Source organism: Zalophus californianus, chromosome 9 (assembly GCF_009762305.2).
Source record: "Zalophus californianus isolate mZalCal1 chromosome 9, mZalCal1.pri.v2, whole genome shotgun sequence".
In the NCBI taxonomy this organism is placed as follows: Eukaryota; Metazoa; Chordata; class Mammalia; order Carnivora; family Otariidae; genus Zalophus; species Zalophus californianus.
In genome coordinates this window covers 71,611,034-71,630,041 of record NC_045603.1, presented here as the reverse complement: position 1 = coordinate 71,630,041, position 19,008 = coordinate 71,611,034, and the positions used below count along the sequence as shown (strand labels likewise).

The 19,008-nt window shown below is 37.1% G+C and overlaps 1 protein-coding gene across 3 annotated transcripts in view; it reads left to right on the top strand.

Moving 5' to 3' along the window:
* CNTN1 (contactin 1) overlaps positions 1–19,008 on the top strand; it is a 381,883-nt gene that overhangs the window by 337,476 nt on the left and 25,399 nt on the right. For all 3 annotated transcript variants that reach the window (XM_027593329.2, XM_027593330.2, XM_027593331.2), the window contains one exon: positions 341–497. In XM_027593329.2, coding sequence (XP_027449130.1) covers positions 341–497 — 157 coding nt within the window. The remainder of the gene's footprint in view (positions 1–340; positions 498–19,008) is intronic.

Here is a 19,008-nt window from a genome sequence, read left to right as displayed (position 1 = left end):
AGGCAATGTTTTAAGATGACTTCAATATGTTGAAAGAGCCTCATTTTATACCTATTCCATAAGGAAAAAAACCCCACATTTTTCCCTCTCTTTATTTTAGGACATTTTTAAAAAAAGTCAGATGCTTAAGGAACTTCCCCTTGGATCACCCTAAAAAATAGGTGAAATCAACTTTTGTGAATTAAAAATAACATGAGTTTTCCAGCTAGTGTTACACATAGTTCCTAAAATTTTTTTTATTACTAATAAAAGTCTAAAGCATTTTTATTATGGTTTTAGTGTTTTGGCACTGGCTCATTAGTCCACTTTATTAAATATACTTCTTTTGGCACTTTTTCAGGTACTCTATAGACCTGATGGCCAGCATGATGGCAAGCTGTATTCAACTCATAAACACTCCATAGAAGTCCCAATCCCCAGGGATGGAGAGTATGTTGTAGAGGTCCGTGCACACAGTGATGGAGGAGATGGAGTAGTGTCTCAAGTCAAAATTTCAGGTAAGACAGTCATTTGAGACACATTTCCATTAAGTACTTGTAAGTTTGTAGGCCATACAGATTCTCAAGAGTGAAGGTAGGATTGATGTGCACACCAATTTCAATGTTTTCCTAGGTAAATTTGAAATGTCAAGGATGTCCTGAAACTTGGTATTTCTTCCATTATAAATCACAAAAGTAACTTTTCAACATACCTCATGCTTTTTGATTATTATCTGGATGACAAAGCATAATTAAAATACCATAATGCAGGTATGGTAATAGCATTGCATGGTAACAGATGGTCGCTACACTTACGGTGAGCATAGCATAACATACACACTTGTTGAATCACCATGTAGTACACTTGTAACATTGTATGTCAACTATACTTCAATTTAAAAAATACCATAATGCATTATAGTTTTACATAACACTAGACCATTAGATAATAATATCCAAACTTCTCTTATAACAAAAGGAAATTCCCTGAACTACTTTTAATACTCTCTTAACACCTTTTTCTTTGCCCTACACATATTAATATAGTAATAAATTAGAAAGACAGTAGATGGTAGCTCCTTCCTTTACCATTTCTCTCTGTGTCTCGGCATATGTGTTCTTTTTCTGCAAACTCTATTTCTCACAACAATGGCTAATCCAAAATAAATACTTGAGGCAGTTACTTCCTCTCTTTTTGGGATTTGTAGAACTCTATTATTTAAATGTTGATACTTTTTTCTCACCCTGCATGATATAGTCTAATTATGATGAATTAAAATTGATGTTAATTTGAGAGTTTTATGAGACTCTGAAATTCTACGAGATGCTGAATTAAGGAGAATTACTGATTTAGAAAACAATGCTGATTTATAGCTAAATAGATGAATATGTTAGATATTTAACTAATAATCAATTCCTGAATGCTAAAATTTTTAGTCTGTTCCTAACTGAACAAAGAAACTGTAGAATTAACACTAGGAAATGTCAAATATTTGGTGAATAGTACCATTCTAGATTTTTCTTATTTAAGTTTGGATTTATTTACAAATTGTTTAAATAGATTTTCTCATAAATTTAATTTACATTGAATTTTTTTTTTTAGTTTAGACACTATTATAATGTCTCGTTAGAAATTTTGGAAATTACCAAAATTTGAAAGGAAAAAAAAATCAGTCATATTCCAAATAGTCTAAATTAGCTACAATTAATGTTCAGTGGAATTTACTTCTAGTTCTCTTATACACATATATAATTTTATAGTTTTGTTTCTGTTGAATGTATCATGTTATATCCCACTTTTATGAATCATGTTACATGAACAGTCAGTCCCCATATCATTCAAAATTTTGTAAATTTCACTTAAAATTATACGTGATATTCTCTCAAACACATGTACAAATTAACCTACCCATTTCAGTTTTCACTATAATAAAATGCTATTTTGAATACATTTTTTATAAATTATTCTTCCCACTGCACCACTCAGATGTTAGTCTCTTCCTTTTTAGCCATTACTAATTTGATAGGAGAAAATTGCATCTTTTTGTTTTTAAAACAATTTCTACATTCTGAACTTTGATGACACACACTTTCAGTAGTTTCACTTACTCAGGCTGTTCCACTAAAGGAAATCAGAGGCAAATGTGGACATTATTTCAAGGGTGGGGGTGCAAACTAACCCAGTAAATTGCTTTTGAAAACTGACCTTCCCTGTCAAGAAGTCTGTCTGTTGCTCTCTTCATTTCCTTACTCATCATTTATCATCCCTAATGTGGAGCTGAACCCAGTTTCATGGGTTTAGACTACAGAAGTTTGTAGCTGGAGATGCTGAAGTAGTGACAGGAGCATCAGCGTAGGTATTACTAGTGACGTGCCAGTTAATGTGAAACAAGCTCTCCTGGGGTAGGGGGAGCCCTGGTTTCATTTGCCAATTTCTGTGGTGTAAATATTTCCATCATGTCTGATTTCAAACTTCCCACATGACATCACTCAGTGTGGAGCCAAGAAGAGATGCTGAGTAACACACCGTTAATGCAGTAATGGTGTGTTGTAGGCATAACCTTAAGAGTATTGATAACATTAAAATGCAGTAAAATAATTAGGAAGTGATGACTTTTGAGAATTTACTACCTTTGTTTTAAACTTTCTCATTAATTAAGAATTTTATCTAATTTCAATTTTAATAACAGTGGTTTTTAACAACCTGTTCATAAATTTCCTAAAAAAATTAGCAATTGGCTGTTGGGAGGTGGTAGGGACCACCCGCAGCACACCACGATTACCCTCTGACGGCCCAGTGGAAATAGCCCACGTACAGAAGGCACAGAGTATGCTTTTTTTTTAGAAAACTCAAATATATTCAGAATAGTTCCCTTTTTTTTTGCCAACTAATGGACCATGTTCTTATTAAGGCAGAATTTCTATTATTTATTTATTTATTATTCTAACTATGACTGTACAAAGAAACTGTACAATTAACATTAGGAAATGTCAGATGTTTGGTGGATAATACCATTCTAAAATTTTCTTAACTTAGGTTTATTTGTAAATTGTTTAAATTATTTGTAATGAGAGAAACATGTAAATGCAAACAGAAATTTTAGGCTTTCTTATAAATTTAAAAGACTTAATACTTTCCTTAGTTTCTATTTTCATGACTAAAATATGTAGTGAGGAAGAAAGTACATTGCTAGATTTTAATGTTAATAATAGCATCATGCTGTTCACTTATTCACTCATTTATTTATTCATTCAATAAATATACATTGAATGCCTAAATTTCCACATCCCTCCTATTCCACATCACTATCATCCCTTGCTGGCCCTACTGTGATTCTAATAATTCTCTTGGCTTCCAGTTTTGTCTTCCTACAGTCCATTCACTATGCAGCAGCCAAAGGGATCTTCTTACACATAAATCAAATCATGCAATTCTCCGCTTAGAAAGACATCCCATAGGACAAAATCTAATTTCCTTACCATGCCTATAGTGCTCTATAATAATCTGGCCAAACTCTCTTATCTCAATTAAGTGATTTCATCTTTGTTCCACTAATCTTTCTCTTCTTGAACGTGCACCAATGTTATCCTGACCTTGAACCATTTGTACTTGTTCTTGCTGCTACCTAGAATTCTCTGAATCTTGGCATGGCAGGTTCCTTCTTGTCATTTTTGTTTCTGCTCTGATGTTACCTACTCAGAGAAGATTTGTATGAACAGCAATTTAAGAAAGCCCCCTATTCTATGTCACTCTTTTATCCATAATATTTATAACTCTTCAAAATTATCTGATTTATTAATTCATACTGCTTATTGTCTGTCTCCATCCTTACTTGAACATAAGCTCCATGGGAACAAGCTCTTGTCTGACTTCTTTAACCTTTGAATCCCCAGTTCCTAGGGGACATATTTGGCACATAACAGTGTTTTAACAAATAATTGTCAAATGAATTTATGATTTCTGCATAGAATAAAATTTAGTTATAAGAACAGTTTGGGTAACTTAAATTACAGTTCGTATGTCTAGAATGTTGATATATTTCCCCATTAAGCACACGGTTTTTGTTATGCCATGTGCTAATCCACAGTTTGATTCTTACAAAGCTTAAGACTTCATATGAGAGATAGTCTAGAAAATTATTAGACATGGTAGCTTGCTTCTCCACTCCTCTCTGACCTCAACACTATTACTGCTGTCTTAACACATCATTCCCTATCAGATATTTACAGCTCACATCTAGGAAACACCACAAATGTTTCATCAGAAATACTATCCCTAAGAAATTCCATATTGTCTTTTAAGAATCTTTTGTTTTCATTCATCAGTGTGAACTAAATTAAGAAAGTGCAAATAGCCACAAAATATTTTGAATATCAATCTTAATAAGCTAGTTTGCCTTATTACATATTCACTATCAATTTTAGAATTTAAGTTATCAAGCATCTGTGATCATAACTAAATATCCACAAGAAGCATGCAGTTCATTATGTGTATGAATGTGTATATTTTGAGCTTTTATTTTTCTTTCTAGTTTTAAACAGAAACAGATATCTTGGTCAAATCAAGAAAGACTTTTAAGGGCATTTTAGAGGACAGACTTCTTCCTAAGAGCAAGTCATAAGCATTTGAAAACGTTAAGGTGGTAGGAGTAACATGATTAGATCTTTGCACTTGAAAAATCACTTTGGTGATTGTGGAAAATATATATAGTAGGGAAGAAAGATGTAAGGAGATGAATTACAAGGTTATTGTTATAGAATGATTAAAAGATGATGATGGTATGGACTAGACTGGAAAGAGGGCAGTGGTGAAGTCTAGGGTGGGTTCTAAAAGAACAAGGCATCTTTTCCATTTGATTTAAAAGTTGCTATATACTCATTGTGTTGCTTTTGTAGCTTCTAATAAATCTGTAATTTATTCTGATGTTACCATAGATGATGTAATCTCATCATTTAACCTCCTACTTTTGGTAACTCCACGTTATTAAGTTAGACTATATAACCAAAGTCACTGATTTAAACACTGATGAAAAACACATTTTATGTTTTCGCTTTGTCCTCTTCTTCCCAGTAGCAGGAGAGGAAGGGCTAGGAAGCCATTCTCTAGGTGCAACCTTTAGATGTTAACTCCATTACTCACAGGCTCCCTTCTCTAGTACCTAAGTAAGTGGTACAGTATAAAAGCACTAAGAGGATAGTTGGGATGTTTAGATTTAATCCATACATTATGAAATCAAAATGCTCTATTGACATCATCACATTTGCAGATACTTCTGTAAACATTTCAAAAACCGAAGTTATTTTGAACATCTAATCTTGTACACTAACCCATTCTTATAAGTCCATCATCATAATTTTAAAAACATATATTTGTGATTATGGCACAATCAAATATTATTATTTAGGAAATGCTATCTCTCCAACTATTTTGAAGTAATCAAATTGTTTTCCCTTGCTATGTTCTGTGTGGGATCAATTTGAGAGTACAAGTGGATGAATTCAGCCTATGTATTTCTAGGCTGACAAACAGCTTACATTTAAAATTTCCTCTAGGAGCACTTGGGTGGCTCAATTGGTTAAGTATCCAACTCTTGATTTTGGCCCAGGTCATGATCTCAGGGTTGTAAGATTGAGCTCCACATTGGGCTCTCCTTTGGGCAGGGAGCCTGCTGAAGATTCTCTCTCTCTGCCCGTCCCCACCCTCTCTGTCTCCCTCTCTAAAATAATAAAAATAATAAAATAAAAATAATTCTAAAATATATATTCTTTTCATTAACTTTGAACTTAAAATCTCTTCCAACATTACAGCTGTAATTAACACTTCTAGTTTTGTAACAAGCATGGAAATAGAGGAGAAATTATCTGCACAAAATATTTTGTGCATCTCTGAATTTGACTTAAAGATAACACCTCTGCATCTAAACTAACTTGGGTTTCCCTAGATCTTCTCCAAGGTTTCTTTTAGCTACTAGGAAATTAACACAACAATCCCAACGTATTATTTTCTTCATCTATTTAGACTTAGAAATAACTAGGCTGGGAAACTCCTCAGTGGAATACCTTATAAGAATAGAAAGAAAAATTAAAATAATCCTCCAAGATTTACTTACTACCCAAATAATTTTAGTTTATGAAATACGATCTTAGTCTATGAAGCTGTACTTTAGTATTAGATTATACAAATAATTGGAAGGGGAGCAAGATGGCGGAGGAGTAGGAGACCTGGATTTCATCTGGTCTCAGGAATTCAGCTGAACAGGGATCAAACCATTCTGAACACCTATGAACTCAACAGGAGATTGAAGAAAAGAATAGCAACAACTCTCTGAACAGAAAAGCGACCACTTACTGGAAGGTAGGACGTGCGGAGAAGTGAATCCGAGGCGATATTCGGGAGGATAGACGGCGGGGGAGGGGGCCTCCATTGGCCGCTTCTGGCAAGTGCTAGAGCCGCGGAGCACAAAATCAGAACTTTTAGAAGTCGGCTCCGCTGAGGGACGTCGCTCCAGTGGCTAAGCGGGGGGTGGAACCCTCGCGGGACAGTGTGGTCTCAAGACCCTGGGGGTCACAGAAAAACCGGGGGTGCCTGAGTGCAGCAGAGCTCCCAGGTATTGGAGCAGGGAAGCCGGCTGCACAGACGGAGCTGAGGCGCGGGCTCTCAGCTCGGGGTTGCCATAAACTGTGATCCGCGGCCCAGTCGGGCCACTGTTCCTCCAGCAGGGACCCAACAAGCGGCAGATCCGGGGAGACTCCCCTCCCTCCCCTGGGAGGAGCAGCGAGGTAGCGCACTGCAGGGATCTGCTGGGTTGGGAGACTCCACACGGGGTCGGGTGCCAGAGAGAGAAACACTCGGTCACAGGCCGGGTGAGCACAGAGTGCGGGAGTGACTGCTTTTCTCTGGGGGCGCACTGAGGAGCGGGGCCCCGAGTTCTCAGCTCCTCTGGGCGGAGATTGGGAGGCCACCATTTTCACTCTGGTCCTCCAAAGCTGTACCGAGAGCTTGCAGGGAACAAAAGCTCCTGAGAGCAAGCCCGAGCAGATTGCTTAGCACAGACCGAGAAGGGCAGGGCAGTTCCGCCTCCAGAAAAGACAATTGGGAACCACGGCAACAGGCCCCCTCCCCCAGAAGATAAGCAGGAACAGCCAGCAAGCCAAGACCAAGTTTACCGATCAAGGAGAACGGGAGAACTCCAGCAATAGGGGAATACTGCACATAGAATTCATGGCTTTTTTACCATGATTCATTCGTTTTTCAAAGTTAATTTTTTTAACTGTTTTTTTTTTTGAATTTTTCTTTCTCCCTTTTTCACCAACATCTTATCAATCCCTTTTTTAAAAAAACATTTTTTATTTTTCATTTTTAGAGTCATATTCTCTACCGTCATAGTAGTTACCCTTATTTTTGACATATATATATAAGTTGTTCTCTCTTTAAAATTTTGAGATACACTTTCTTCTAACAGATCAAAATATACCCTAAATCACTAGTGTATGGCTTTGTTCTGGTCTCCTGCCTAATCACATTCCCTCCCTTTTTTTTTCTTTCCTTTTTTTTTTTAATCTTCTTCTTTCTTTTTTCAAACAACTTCTTATCAATTCCTTTTATAAAATCTTTTATAATTTTCATCTTTACAGTCATCTTCCATCCCTTCATTGTATCAACCCTTATTTTGTACATATATAAGTCTTTCTTCCTTTAAAATTTTAGGAGGCACTTTCTTCTAACAGACCAAAATACGTCCAAAATCTAGTGTGTGGCACTGATCTATGCACTAGTCTGATCATATTTGATCATATTCTGTTTTTTTTGTTTTGTTCTGTTTTGTTTGTTTTTATCTTTTTCTTTTTCTTTTTTTTTCTCTTTCTTTTTTCTTTCTTTCCCTTTCTTTTCCCCTGGTTTCAGGTCTTCTCTGATTTGTATAGAGTATATTTGCTGGGGACGTTCTTAACCTGTTAGCATTTTGTTCTCTCATTCATCTATTCTCCTCTGGACAAAATGACAAGATGAAAAAAATCACCTCAGCAAAAAGAACAAGAGGTAGTACCATCTGCCAGGGACCTACTCAATACGGATATTAGTACGATGTCGGACCTAGAGTTCAGAATCAGGATTTTAAAGATACTAGCTGGGCTTGAAAAAAGCATGGAAATTATTAGAGAAACCCTTTCTGGAGAAATAAAAGAACTAAAATCTAACCAAGTCAAAATCAAAAAGGCGATCAATGAGGTGCAATCAAAAATGGGGGCACTAACTGCTAGGATAAATGAGGCAGAAGAGAGAATCAGTGATATAGAAGATGAAATGATGGAAAATAAAGAGGCTGAGAAAAAGAGAGATAAACAACTACAAGATCATGAGGGCAGAATTCAAGAGCTAAGCGATACGATAAGACAAAACAACATTAGAATAACTGGGATCCCAGAAGAAGAGAAAGAGAGAGAGGGGCAGAAGGTATAATGGAGCAAATAATAGCAGAGAACTTCCTTAATGTGAGGAAGGAAACAGGCATCAAAATCCAGGAGGCACAGAGAACCCCTCTCAAAATCAATAAAAATAGGTCAACACCCCAACATCTAATAGTAAAACTTACGAGTCTCAGAGACAAAGAGAAAATCCTGAAAGCGGCTCAGGAGAAGAGATATATATAACCTATAATGGTAGAAACATTAGATTGGCAACAGACCTATCCACAGAGACCTGACAGTCCAGAAAGGACTGGCATGATATCTTCAGAGCACTAAACGAGAAAAATATGCAGCCAAGAATACTATATCCAGCTAGGCTGGCATTGAAAATAGAAGGAGAGATAAAAAGCTTCCAGAACAAACAAAAACTAAAGGAATTTGCAAACACGAAACCAGCCATCCAAGAAATATTGAAAGGGGTCCTCTAAGCAAAGAGAGAGCCTAAAAGCAGCATAGACCAGAAAGGAACACAGACAATAACAGTAACAGTTACCTTACAGGCAATACAATGGCACTAAATTCGAATCTTTCAATAGTTACCCTGAATGTAAATGGGCTAATTGCCCCAATCAAAAGACAAAAGTTATCAGATTGGATTAAAAAACAAGACCGATCAATATGCTGTTTGCAAGAGACTCATTTTAGACCCAAAGACACTCCCAGATTGAAAGTGAGGGGGTGGAAAACCATTTACCATGCTAATGGACACCAAAAGAAAGCTGGGGTGGCAGTCCTTATATCAGACAAATTAGATTTTAAAACAAAGACTGTAATAAGAGATGAAGAAGGACACTATATCCTACTTAAAGGGTCTATCCAACAAGAAGATCTAACAACTGTAAATATCTATGCCCCTAACATGGGAGCAGCCAATTATATAAGGCAATTAATAACAAAAGCAAAGAAACACATGGACAACAATACAGTAATAGTGGGGGATTTTAACACCCCCCTGACTGAAACGGACAGATCATCGAAGCAAAAGATCAACAAGGAAATAAAGACTTTAAATGACACCCTGGACCAAATGGACTTCACAGACATATTCAGAACATTCCATCCCAAAGCAACGGAATACACATTCTTCTCTAGTGCCCATGGAACATTCTCCAGAATTGATCACATCCTAGGTCACAAAACAGGTCTCAACCGGTACCAAAAGATTGGGATTATTCCGTGCCTATTTTCAGACCACAGTGCTTTGAAACTAGAACTCAATCACAAGAGGAAAGTCGGAAAGAACTCAAATACATGGAGGCTAAAGAGCATCCTACTAAAGAATGAATGGGTCAACCAGGAAATTAAAGAAGAATTAAAAGAATTCATGGACACCAATGAAAATGAAAACACAACTGTTCAAAATCTTTGGGATGCAGCAAAGGCAGTCCTGAGAGGAAAGTATATAGCAATACAAGCCTTTCTCAAGAAACAAGAAAGGTCTCAAATACACAACCTAACCCTACACCTAAAGGAGCTAGAGAAAAAACAGCAAAGAAAGCCTAAACCCAGCAGGAGAAGAGAAATACAAAAGATCAGAGCAGAAATCAATGAACTAGAAACCAAAAGAACAGTAGAACAGATCAACGAAACTAGGAGCTGGTTCTTTGAAAGAATTAAGAAAATTGATAAACCCCTGGCCAGACTTATCAAAAAGAAAAGAGAAATGACCCAAAACAACAAAATCATGAATGAAAGAGGAGAGATCACAACCAACACCAAAGAAATACAAACAATTATAAGAACATATTATGAGCAACTCTATGCCTCAAATTAGATAACCTGGAAGAAATGGGTGCATTCCTAGAGATGTATCAACTACCAAAATTGAACCAGGAGGAAATAGAAAACCTGAACAGACCTAGAACCCCTAAGGAAATTGAAGCAGTCATCAAAAATCTCCCAACAAACAAAAGCCCAGGGCCAGATGGCTTCCCAGGGGAATTCTACCAAACATTTCAAGAAGAATTAATACCTATTCTCCTGAAACTGTTCCAAAAAATAGAAATGGAAGGAAAACTTCCAAACTCGTTTTATGAGGCCACCATTACCTTGATCCCAAAACCAGACAAAGATGGGGCGCCTGGGTGGCTCAGTCGTTAAGCGTCTGCCTTCGGCTCAGGTCATGATCCCAGGGATCCTGGGATCGAGTCCTGCATCGGGCTCCCTGCTCAGCGAGAAGCCTGCTTCTCCCTCTCCCACTCCCCCTGCTTGTGTTCCTGCTCTCGCGCTCTCTCTCTCTCTGTCAAATAAATAAAATCTTTAAAAAAAAAAAAAAAACAGACAAAGACCCCATCAAAAAGGAGAATTACAGACCAATATACTTGATGAACATGGATGCAAAAATTCTCACCAAAATACTAGCCAATAGGATCCAACAGTACATTAAAAGGATTATCCACCATGACCAAGTGGGATTTATCCCTGGGCTACGGATAAATAGGTTGGTTCAACATCCGCAAATCAATCAACGTGATACAATACATTAACAAAAGAAAGAACAAGAGTCATATGATCCTCTCAATAGATGCAGAAAAAGCATTTGACAAAGTACAGCATCCTTTCTTGATCAAAACTCCTCAGAGTATAGGGATAGAGGGTACATACCTCAATATCATAAAAACCATCTATGAAAAACCTACAGTGAATATCCTTCTCAATGGGGAAAAGCTGAGAGTTTTCCCCCTAAGGTCAGGAACGCAGCGGGGATGTCCACTATCACCATTGCTATTCAACATAGTATTAGAAGTCCTAGCCACTCCAGTCAAACAACAAAAAGAAATCAAAGGCTTCCAAATTGGCAAAGAGGAAGTCAAACACTCACTCTTTGCAGATGATTTGATACTGTATGTGGAAAACCCAAAAGACTCCACCCCAAAACTGCTAGAACTCATACAAGAATTCAGTCAAGTGGCAGGATATAAAATCAATGCACAGAAATCAGTGGCATTCCTATACACCAACAACAAGAGAGAAGAGAGACAAATCAAGGAGTCGATCCCATTTACAATTGCACCCAAAACCATAAGATACCCAGGAATAAATTTAACCAAAGAGGCAAAGGATCTGTACTCAGAAATCTATAAAATACTCTGAAAGAAATTGAAGAAGACACAAAGAAATGGAAAAACGTTCCATGCTCATGGATTGGAAGAACCAACATTGTGAAGATGTCAATGCTACCTAGAGCAATCTACACATTCAATGCAATCCCCATCAAAATACCATCCACTTTTTTCAAAGAAATGGTACAAATAATCCTAAAATTTGTATGGCACCAGAAGAGACCCTGAATAGCCAGAGGAATATTGAAAAAGAAAAGCAAAGCTGGTGGCATCACAATCCCGGACTTCCAGCTCTATTACAAAGCTGTCATCATCAAGACAGTATGGTACTGGCACAAAAACAGACACATAGATCAATGGAACAGAATAGAGAGCCCAGAAATGGACCCACAGCTCTATGGTCAACTAGTCTTTGACAAAGCAGGAAAGAATGTCCATTGGAAAAAAGACAGTCTCTTCAACAAATGGTGTTGGGAAAATTGGACAGCCACATGCAGAAGAATGAAACTGGACCATTTCCTTCCATCACACACAAAAATAGACTCCAAATGGTTGAAAGACCAAACGTGAGACAGGAGTCCATCAAAATCCTAAGGGAGAACACAGGTAGCAACCTCTTCGACCTCAGCTGCAGCAACTTCTTCCTAGCAACATCGCCAAAGGCAAGGGAAGCAAGGGCAAAAATGAACTATTGGGATTTCATCAAGATAAAAAGCTTTTGCACAGCAAAAGAAATGGTCCACAAAACCAAAAGACAACCGACAGAAAGGGAGAAAATATTTGCAAATGACGTATCAGATGAAGGGCTAGTATCCAAAATCTATAAAGAACTTACCAAACTCAACACCCAAAGAACAAATAACCCAATCAAGAAATGGGCAGAAGACATGAGCAGACTTTTTTCCAAAGAAGACATCCAAATGGCCAACAGACACATGAAAAAGTGCTCAACATCACTCGGCATCAGGGAAATCCAAATCAAAACCTCAGTGAGATACCACCTCACACCAGTCAGAATGACTAAAATTAACAAGTCAGGAAATGACAGATGTTGGCGGGGATGCGGAGAAAGGGGAACCCCCGCTATACTGTTGGTGGGAATGCAAGCTGGTGCAACCACTCTGGAAAACAGTATGGATGTTCCTCAAACAGTTGAAAATAGAGCTATGCTACGATCCAGCAATTGCACTCCTGGGTATTTACCACAAAGATACAAATGTAGGGATCCAAAGGGGTACGTGCACCCCAATGTTTATAGCAGCAATGTCCACAATAGCCAAACTGTGTATAGAGCCAAGATGTCCATCAATAGATGAATGGATAAAGAAGAGGTGGTATATATACACAATGGAATATTATGCTGCCATGAAAAGGAATGAGATCTTGCCATTTGCAACGACGTGGATGAAACTGGAGGGTATTATGCTGAGTGAAATAAGTCAATCAGAGAAAGACATGTATCATATGACCTCACTGATATGAGGAATTCTTAATCTCAGGAAACAAACTGAGGGTTGCTGGAGTGGTGGGGGGTGGGAGGGAGGGGGTGGCTGGGTGATAGACAGTGGGGAGGTTATGTGCTATGGTGAGTGCTGTGAACTGTTCAAGACTGTTGAATCAGAGATCTATACTTCTGAAACAAATAATGCAATATACGTTAAGAAAAAAAAAGAAGAAGAAGATAGCAGGAGGGGAAGAAAGAAGGGGGGGAAATCGGAGGGGGAGATGAACCATGAGAGATGATGGACTCTGAAAAACAAACTGAGGGTTCTAGAGGGGAGGGGTTGGGGGGATGGGTTGGCCCGGTGATGGGTATTAAAGAGGGCACGTTCTGCGTGGAGCACTGGGTGTTATGCACAAACAATGAATCATGGAACACTACATCAAAAACTAATGATGTAACAATAAAATTTTTTAAATACAATAACAACTTTTTACAATAACAATAAAATTTTTTAACAATAAAATTTTTTTAAAAGAATATACAAATAATTAATTACAAATAATAATTAGGATAATCGGCAAGCCCTCTGAAGCTTGCATTCTAGTGAATATCAGGAAAATAAAGAACACCAAATAATAAAATCTCTTTATGTGTAGGTTTAAGAATTATAAGAAAAAAATAAGTGGCTAATATAGAGAATAAAAGAAGTAGGCTGATTTGAATAGGATGATCAGGTCAAGCCTCTAAGTAGGCAGTGTCTGGGCTGAAATTTAAAGGAAAGGAACTAGAATGACCACAAAAGTAGGGATGACGTCATAGGGAGTGCAGGAACGAGCCCACCATGTTCAAGAAGCTGAAAGCAGGTCAGGGTGACTAGTATATAGTGGTACCGGATGCATTGGAGACAGCAGAGGAGGAAAAACCGTGAAAGGCCTAGCCTTGATGGCATCTCAGACTCATTTCATACTATCCTCCTCTCATTCCAACTTTCTCCCTCACCCTATCCTTGAAGGCTTCCATTGGAAGTCTGTGCTTTATTCTGTGGGAAAACAGTGTTCTTTCAGGGATGAATGATGCAACCTGATTGAAGATCATTTTTGGTGTAGTGTAGACTATACAGTGGGGTGGAACAAAGGGGAGTTGGGAAGAAGAGAGAAAGTCTGACAGCCCATCAGAATAGGCAGTTTCCCTTCCAGAAAGAATCAATTTATGGGATAACTTAAGTTTTTTACTGCTCTAAGATGCAAAGTAAATTACCAGACCTTTTCCAGGCTAATGACTAAAGAACGGATAGGGAGACATTTTATACACTTCCGAGAGGAAAATGTACATTTTAGAATGTTTCTTTATACAAATTATCAAAATATGTAAGATTTAGTAATAAAAAGATTGGAAAAGCAAAATAATAAAATTGCTGGAGAAAAATGTTTAGATCATCTTGTTTGACTCCTTTCCAAGGGTTGGACTTCCCTGCGAGACATTCACGGCTTATCTTCTCTCAACCTCGGTTTAAACACTATCTGCGATGGGGAGTGAATTCACCATTGTACTAGTCAATATATTATGGATCTCTGATCAATTCTGTAGTGTTTGAACTAGTTTCTGATAAAATCTAGCTCATAGGATCAACCGATAGCTTTCTCTAAAGTTCTTCCTTTTCTCTCCTCTTTCAGTGAAAGATGATTATCTTTCAGGAAAGATGAAACATATCTGGATAGTTGATTAATCAAGTATTGAATTAGGTTCTTAAAAGAGAAAACAAAACCTTTTGTAAGAGTTGTTAGAGTGAATGTCTGCTGGCTTTGAGAAAAACAAGAAATTGCCGTTGAAAGGAACCCCTGCTTGTGGTCCATCTGCCTGCAGCTCCCAAGTGGGGGAACCACAGGGGAAGCCCTGAGGGCGCTGGCACCCCCAGTACCTCAGACACCCTAGAGGCCCAGAGCCCTGCCCCTCACTGCAAGAACAGCAGTGCCTTCTGTGTTTCCATGCCCTTCCAGTTCCCCACCCTGACTCTCAGGGGCAAGAGCACCTAGGAAGTGTAGATTTCACCCTTTTACCTCAGAGACAGACAGAATTCGAACAGAGAAAGCACAAGAAATGCTGCTGAAATTCCCAGAAGAAACATAGCACACTTTCTCCAAAAATAAGTATGTTTACATGATAATATCAAAACTAACAAGAAAACCCCAGCCAAACCTGGATTTTTATAAATGTTAAAAGAAGTTAAAGAAAATAAGTAAAATGGCTCTTCACTTCTGAATTGATTTCATGATATAGAAATTCATATTATTAGAAACACCATTAAAATTATAGGACAAGAAAACCTGTAATTATTGAAGCTATATCACAAAAATATCTAAAAGGAGATTTACCCAAGATACAGAAAATAATGATTAATACCACTTGATCACCAATAATCACAGATAACAATGTGGCTACTACATTTAGTTACTCTCCACATTTTCTTTTTCAGGGTTATGACAACATCATAATGTGTATAAAACCTTTTATTCAGAATTTCCAATTTTTTTAGAAAAGTTTCCTAGAAGTAAAATTACTGGATTAGAAGGCAGAACCTTTCAAAGACTTGGCAAATATTTGATAATTGCCAAATTGCTATCCAAACAGCAATGCCCGTATTTTATCATTAAAGAATTTTTACTAGCATTTTAATATTCAGAAATTCTTTTTAATTAAGCAAAAATACTCTGTCAAAATTTTTATTATTTTTAATTACTATTGAGATGAGTATATTAATATATTTAATAGCTGCTTATATATTCATTTCTTGAAGTTCTGTTGATGTTCTTTTCTCTGTTTAATGTTAATAATTTTCCTTAACATTTTAAAGCATAAAGCATAAAGCAAGGTTATTAACATTTCCATGCCATATTTGTAGCAAATATTTTTTCAAGTTTGCATTTCAGTGTTATTGATGCTAGATAAATATGGTTCATTTTTATGCAAAATAATGAATTTTCATTATAAAACACTTCAAATATTTATTGCACATGAACAAGCCATAGAATAATAGATACAATTTAGGTCCACTTACAAAGTCCAAAAGCAGAAAATGAGGCAATGTTTAAAGAGGTATATATATGACATGTAAAACTTCCCAAAAAGGAGAACGATTAACACAAAATTCAGTACAGTATTGCCTTGTGAGAGGGCAGAGGGCAATCGGAAAGAGGCTCATAGGGTGGTGACAATGTTATTTCTTTGATTGGCTGCTAAGTATGCAGGTGTTCTGTTGTAGTAGTCGTTAAATTATAGTTTTTAAAATACTAATTTACATAACTTATTTAAAAGTTGTAAGAGTTAAAAGGGGGTTGAAGAAGTGGAGGAGTAAGAAAGTTTACTGAAGTTGTCACTTACAGGTGTGTATTAGCTTGCTAGGGCTACGATAACGAAGTACCACAGACTGGGTGGTTTAAACGATAGAATTTACTTTCTCACTGTTCTGGAGGTTAGAAGTCTGAGATCAAGATGTCAGTAGGGTTGGCTTCTTCTGAGGCCTCTTTCCTTGGATTATAGATGGCTGTCTTCTCCCTATCTTCATGTGGTCTTCCCTCTGGATGTGTTTGTGTCCTGATCTTTCTTCTTATAAGTATGCCAGTCATATTGGATTAGAGATGACCCTAATGACCTTATTTTAACTTAATTACCTCTTTAATGACTATCTCTAAATACAGTCACATTCTGACGTACTGGGGGTTAGGGCTTCCACATGGGATTTTGAAGGGACAAAATTCAGCCCATAACAAAGTTATTGGTAATTTCAAGAGAAAAACTTCCATAAAAAAGTGTGGGTGGAGGTCTTATTTCTCTAAGCCAACCTCACAGAGCTTGCATTCTAAAGAGAGGAGGCAAGATCAATCAATATATAACAACAGATAGTGATAATATCTGAAGAAGAAAGTAAAGCAGAGGGAGGTGGGTAAGTAGTGATGGAAGACAGCAAGGGCTGTGTTTTCAATATGAGTGGAAGGAGTGGCTTGCTTTGATGGGATAACACTGGAAAAGAGAATCAAATGAAGTGAGTGAATGGTCCATGCAGTTTTCTGGAGGGCAAGTACTCCTATTAGAAGAATACAAAACCCTATTCTAGGAATATGTTTGGGTTCTCAAGGAACAGCAAGGAGACCAATGTTACTGGGGTTGAGCAAGGCAGGGGAGAGTGGACAAAATTAGGGTAGAGAAGTAGATGGAAACTGAATCATCACAAGGTTTACAGGTCCTGCTTAAAGAATTTGGATTTTATTTAAATATGATGAGAAGCTATTGAAGCATTTTAAGATGGGAAATGGCATGATCAGATTTATATTTTACAAGTCTTATTTTATCTGTTCATTGGAAGGAAGTAGAAATTTCATGAATGGTGGGGGGAAAAAAAATCTCTGTGAATTTCTAGAAACAAGGAGAGCAATTAGAAGCCAAAAGGTGATAGTCCAAGCAGGAGTTGAAGTCAGCTTTGACCAGTATGGTCACAGTAGAAGTGAGAAGTATAGTCAGGATTTATTTGAAACAAGACCCAACAATATTTTCTGATGATTTGATAAGGGATGTGAGAGAGGATGTGGCATAATTCAAAGAATTTAGATTAACGAACAGAATCATCTACTGAAATGGCCAACAGAATCATCTACTTTAACAGAATCATCTACTAAAAATAGATGATCGGGGAAAATAAGAAGGAGTTCAAATTTTGACGTGCTAGTTCATGCTATGTCCATTAGTCATCCAGGTGGAGACAGATTTTAAAAAAAGAAGAGTCATCATCTAGCAAAGCTGAGAAACCAGCTGAGGTCAGATAACAAATTTGTCAGAGAACCAAGTGGCATAATTATGTAACTATCTGCAGTTCATACCAGCCTGGATAGAGAGATAGCAGATGGTTGTTGACGTTGCCCAAAGTTGGCAGCTTGTGTGGTTAATATAGGAGATAAAGGGAAACAAGGATTCATTACTTCTAGTTAAAGAATAATTTAAATAGCTGAGTGGAGAGTTTGTATCTATTAAAATGTTTTCAGCTGTCAGTAACAAACCCTCAACTCAAAATTGCTTAAGAAATAGGTGGTCTTTAGGCCTTAGTGAAATCAGCATCTCAAAAATTTCCTCCCAAGCCCCTGCATCTCCACATGAGATGTCTCAGAATCAAGTTCATTTAAGGCTCGTCCTCTCTGTGGTTATAATATGGCTACAGCAGACCTAGGAATTATTGCATGCAGACCTTATAATGTCCAAGGAAGAAGGGGTCTGTCTCCGTTCAAGCTCCATCTTAAAATGAAGGACCTTTACTGGAGACTCTCAGAAAATCTTTTTCCATATTGTCTAGAATTGGGTTTACTAAACTAGTAAAATGCCATTTCTATGGCTGCTCAAAGTGATCAAGATTTATCTCAGGTCTGGGGATGGTAAAACTTGCTTTGGGGAGTGAACATCTGAGCAAAAACTGGAGAGTGTATTAGCAAGGAAATAGAAAAAGATTTCTATTTGATATCAAAAGTTAAGTAACAAGGTGAATAATAAGGTAAATAAATAAAATAAATGAGGATATAGGAAAATGAAGAAGAGGAAAGTAGGTCAAAGAACAGCTTCATAAAAGTACAGTAGAGGGATGAAAATTACAGGAAAGATAGAAAGTTAGCTTCAAGAGCAGACAATTTAAGCAGGATTGTTTTTATTGAAGTAATAAGGAATGGTAATCAATGTGCATTTTGAGATTAAAACAAGGTTTAATAATGTTGAACAAATTACCAAGGATTATATCAAATTGAGAGAACTGTGATCCAAAGTCAGTAAACACAGGTTTATCTTTAAACATATATATTTAGCACTACCACTGTTGAAGAATATTTAAATGGATAAATAGAAATGTTTAAGGAACAGTTTAAGTAATTACTATCATGGGAAAATTGTAAATGTTTTTGCTTTGTTTTGTATGAGACAATGCCTTTCCCTCAAAGGCTGCATTTAGTGGTGTTTTCTAAATTTAGAAAGTTATACTAGGAGGGTAGAGTCTGGAAAGAGTATTGCTAAAGAAACCTAGCATGAA